At 48.0% G+C, this 5,000-nt stretch overlaps 1 protein-coding gene across 1 annotated transcript in view; it reads left to right on the plus strand.

The window, feature by feature from the left end:
• LOC128694286 (short stature homeobox protein 2-like) overlaps positions 1–778 on the plus strand; it is a 175,350-nt gene extending 174,572 nt beyond the window's left edge. The window contains exon 7 of the mRNA XM_070105356.1: positions 131–778. Coding sequence (XP_069961457.1) covers positions 131–412 — 282 coding nt within the window. The 3' untranslated portion in view covers positions 413–778. The remainder of the gene's footprint in view (positions 1–130) is intronic.
• Positions 779–5,000: the final 4,222 nt, after the last annotated feature.

The following is a 5,000-nucleotide window of genomic DNA, read 5'->3' on the forward strand; positions in this document are numbered from 1 at the left end:
ATGGAGACAGAAAGGGATCGAAATATACAGATCAATCAATCTTTTGAGTTTCTGTCTATATTTATTAGTAATTAGAGACGTGTGATCATTTGTAAAGCTGTGTAACTAAGACTACTCATTTTTTCTATAGTATGCTGCAGCAGCCGTGTCCCTGAGTGCAGGTATGACGGGAGTGTCTAGCAGTAGCAGCAACAGTACCAGCGGGGGTAGCAGCACCAGCAGTAGCAGCAGCAGCAGTAACCCCCTGACGTCCCCGCCTCTGCTCTACTACCCTCACCCCACCTACCCGCTGGCGCTCTCAGCTCTCGCCGCAGCTGAGAGAGTCTCCTCCAAGAACTCCTCCATAGCTGAACTAAGACTCAAGGCCCGAAAGCACGCAGAGGCTCTGGGACTCACCATGCCCCAGACATAACTCACACGACCAGCCATTCACGGATTTGTAAATGCGATAGTATAATTGTGCATCTACAGAGTGCACCAGCACTCAGCTCCACGCTATGGCGCTCTCAACCAAGCTCTCTACATCACTGTGTCACTCTGTTCTTATAAGCAAACTGCGCATAAAACTCGGACGCTATTCCCGTAGCCACTTCTAAAAAAAAAATCGTCTCTCAGGAGGCAATGTTTAACTTGCTGAAACAACAGACCCAAACCTCATTGCATATCCCTTGTCATCAATTAGTACCCATGACTTGTTAATACTGTAAGTAGGGCACATGTAAGCACAAGACTTGCTATTCGTATTGTGAGAGTGCTGAACAAATGACATAAGTCCTAACAACGTGCTTTTTAAGTGTTTGTGTGAGGTGCAAGATGAACGAGGAGTTATGGTATAGTCCTGTGAAACGGGAGGCTAAATCCCATAGCACAATGCACTTTAAAGAGACGTGTTCATTCTCAACGAGACCTTCCCAGACATAGTTATTTTAAACTAATCTATATCGAGAAGCTCTGGTTTTTAATGAATGAAAATAAATGCGGAGGTTTTGGCTAAAATAAAATGACGTAAATGGGTTCGTTAACATCGAAACGGTTACTAACGTATTTCAGTGTGATACATGTGGATATATTAGATACTCTTCCGCGGGCAGATTTGGCTAATGATGGGTCAGTGGCCTACTCTAGAGCTACTGTCGTTGTCCATTGTGTGTCCGTGGGTATCCTTGGCCACCAGTGACCAGTTGTTGGGCCACCAGTGGCCAGTTGCTGGGCCATAGTGGCTTCCTCTGGAATTGCAGTTGTATTCTACAACATGACGCCTCTGCAGCCCTCAGTAGCTGGCTGGCATCGTTCTGTGGGTCCTGACAATGGTGACACTGTAACTGTCAGTTGAACACAGCTGAAACATGCTGCACCAACAACCATGAAACAGTATATCATGCACAGAACACTCAAAGCTTTTCGCTCTTAAGACTGTGGTCCATTGGTGGACCATGATGTAAGTCGCTTTAGAGAGTTCCCATCAGTGTGAAAACAAAGAAGGGATAGTATTGGGAAAGTTTAGCGAACACTCGTGTCCAACCAGCACCTTAGGGACTGCTAGTGAGTGTTACAGACAAACCAGCTCAAGCTACGTAGCGATGTTGGTAAGTTCATCAGCCATCTTAGGTTACGTAATACTGCTGGTGGGTGCATTAGCCGCCTCTCGACACACGAAGCATCATCATTTTTGCCATCGAAGATGTTCTGCCTTCATTCAGCAAGTCATGAACTCCGTCGACTATTTGTCAATGCCTGTTCTCATTATGATACTTAATATGAAACATGTAATGGACGACGAGAAGAATAAAAATAAAATTAACGAGACAGATATGCCAGATCTGGCAAGGTTTGTTTGTATAGCCTACTGACGGTGGGCTCATTTATTCTTGGAAGACTTGTTGTAATGTATCATTGTTATTCTGCTGCTATGTCAATATGTGTTGATACTGAGAAAATATGAACATTTTTGTGTGTTGGGTTTTTTGTACATACCATTATTTATAATCCTGACAACAATTAAAGGCATTCTTCTTGTGTTAAGGTTGCCAGTAGATACATGTTAATGTAAATATATTAACGTGAGTTTGTTGTATTGTACGTGTTGTCAGGATGGTGTCAGACAGTAGCTGAGGGGGTGTAAATCATCCTTCATCTCGTGTGTTAACCCACATGTCACATCCCGGTCACTCCAGTGTTTCTGCTTCTGTTTTGATGTTAATGTAGGTCATGCCACGACCCTGCCAACACACACACACACACACACACACACACACACACACACACACACACACACACACACACACACACACACACACACACACACACACACACAAACACACACACTCACGCCTCTCTCGCTCCCAGGTAGGTCACACAACGATCCTGCCAACATAGACTCCCAGGTAGGTCACACCACGACCCAACCAGCACACACTCCCAGGCAGGTTATGCCACGACCCTACCAGCACACACTCCCAGGCAGGTTATGCCACGACCCTACCAGCACACACTCCCAGGCAGGTTATGCCACGACCCTACCAGCACACACTCCCAGGCAGGTTATGCCACGACCCTACCAGCACACACTCCCAGGCAGGTTATGCCACGACCCTACCAGCACACACTCCCAGGCAGGTTATGCCACGACCCTACCAGCACACACTCCCAGGCAGGTTATGCCACGACCCTACCAGCACACACTCCCAGGCAGGTCATGCCACGACCCTATCAGCACACACTCCCAGGCAGGTCATGCCACGACCCTATCAGCACACACTCCCAGGCAGGTCATGCCACGACCCTATCAGCACACACTCCCAGGCAGGTCATGCCACGACCCTATCAGCACACACTCGCAGGCAGGTCATGCCACGACCCTACCAGCACACACTCCCAGGCAGGTCATGCCAGGACCCTACCAGTACACACTCCCAGGCAGGTTATGCCACGACCCTACCAGCACACACTCCCAGGCAGGTTATGCCACGACCCTACCAGCACACACTCCCAGGCAGGTTATGCCACGACCCTACCAGCACACACTCCCAGGCAGGTTATGCCACGACCCTGCCAACACACAAACACACTCACGTCTCTCACGCTCTCATCATTGCTCTACCCACATCCCCAAGCTTGGTAATCCATGGTTTCCAGGCTCATCTATGTTCCAAGACCCAAACAATGTGTTACGTTGCTGTTATGAGATTATTAATGTTTTCTTCGGATTTGTTTTCCAGTTATAAAATGTTTTATTTCCTCGACATGTGTGTGTGTGTGTGTGTGTGTGTACTCACCTCACCTAGTTGTACTCACCTAGTTGAGGTTGCGGGGGTCGAGTCCGAGCTCCTGGCCCCGCCTCTTCACTGATCGCTACTAGGTCACTCTCCCTGAGCCGTGAGCTTTATCATACCTCTGCTTAAAGCTATGTATGGATCCTGCCTCCACTACATCGCTTCCCAAACTATTCCACTTACTGACTACTCTGTGGCTGAAGAAATACTTCCTAACATCCCTATGATTCATCTGTGTCTTCAGCTTCCAACTGTGTCCCCTTGTTACTGTGTCCAATCTCTGGAACATCCTGTCTTTGTCCACCTTGTCAATTCCTCTCAGTATTTTGTATGTCGTTATCATGTCCCCCCTATCTCTCCTGTCCTCCAGTGTCGTCAGGTTGATTTCCCTTAACCTCTCCTCGTAGGACATACCTCTTAGCTCTGGGACTAGTCTTGTTGCAAACCTTTGCACTTTCTCTAGTTTCTTCACGTGCTTGGCTAGGTGTGGGTTCCAAACTGGTGACGCATACTCCAATATGGGCCTAACGTACACGGTGTACAGGGTCCTGAATGATTCCTTATTAAGATGTCGGAATGCTGTTCTGAGGTTTGCTAGGCGCCCATATGCTGCAGCAGTTATTTGGTTGATGTGCGCTTCAGGAGATGTGCCTGGTGTTATACTCACCTCAAGATCTTTTTCCTTGAGTGAGGTTTGTAGTCTCTGACCCCCTAGACTGTACTCCGTCTGCGGCCTTCTTTGCCCTTCCCCAATCTTCATGACTTTGCACTTGGTGGGATTGAAGTCCAGGAGCCAATTGCTGGACCAGGTCTGCAGCCTGTCCAGATCCCTTTGTAGTTCTGCCTGGTCTTCGATCGAGTGAATTCTTCTCATCAACTTCACGTCATCTGCAAACAGGGACACCTCGGAGTCTATTCCTTCCGTCATGTCGTTCACAAATACCAGAAACAGCACTGGTCCTAGGACTGACCCCTGCGGGACCCCGCTGGTCACAGGTGCCCACTCTGACACCTCGCCACGTACCATGACTCGCTGCTGTCTTCCTGACAAGTATTCCCTGATCCATTGTAGTGCCTTCCCTGTTATCCCTGCTTGGTCCTCCAGTTTTTGCACCAATCTCTTGTGTGGAACTGTGTCAAACGCCTTCTTGCAGTCCAAGAAAATGCAATCCACCCACCCCTCTCTCTCTTGTCTTACTGCTGTCACCATGTCATAGAACTCCAGTAGGTTTGTGACACAGAATTTCCCGTCCCTGAAGCCATGTTGGCTGCTGTTGATGAGATCGTTCCTTTCTAGGTGTTCCACCACTCTTCTCCTGATAATCTTCTCCATGATTTTGCATACTATACATGTCAGTGACACTGGTCTGTAGTTTAATGCTTCATGTCTGTCTCCTTTTTTAAAGATTGGGACTACATTTGCTGTCTTCCATGCCTCAGGCAATCTCCCTGTTTCGATAGATGTATTGAATATTGTTGTTAGGGGTACACATAGCGCCTCTGCTCCCTCTCTCAATACCCATGGGGAGATGTTATCTGGCCCCATTGCCTTTGAGGTATCTAGCTCACTCAGAAGCCTCTTCACTTCTTCCTCGGTTGTGTGCACTGTGTCCAGCACTTGGTGGTGTGCCCCACCTCTCCGTCTTTCTGGAGTCCCTTCTGTCTCCTCTGTGAACACTTCTTTGAATCTCTTGTTGAGTTCTTCACATACTTCACGGTCATTTCTTG

This window comes from Cherax quadricarinatus, chromosome 6, assembly GCF_038502225.1.
Source record: "Cherax quadricarinatus isolate ZL_2023a chromosome 6, ASM3850222v1, whole genome shotgun sequence".
In the NCBI taxonomy this organism is placed as follows: Eukaryota; Metazoa; Arthropoda; class Malacostraca; order Decapoda; family Parastacidae; genus Cherax; species Cherax quadricarinatus.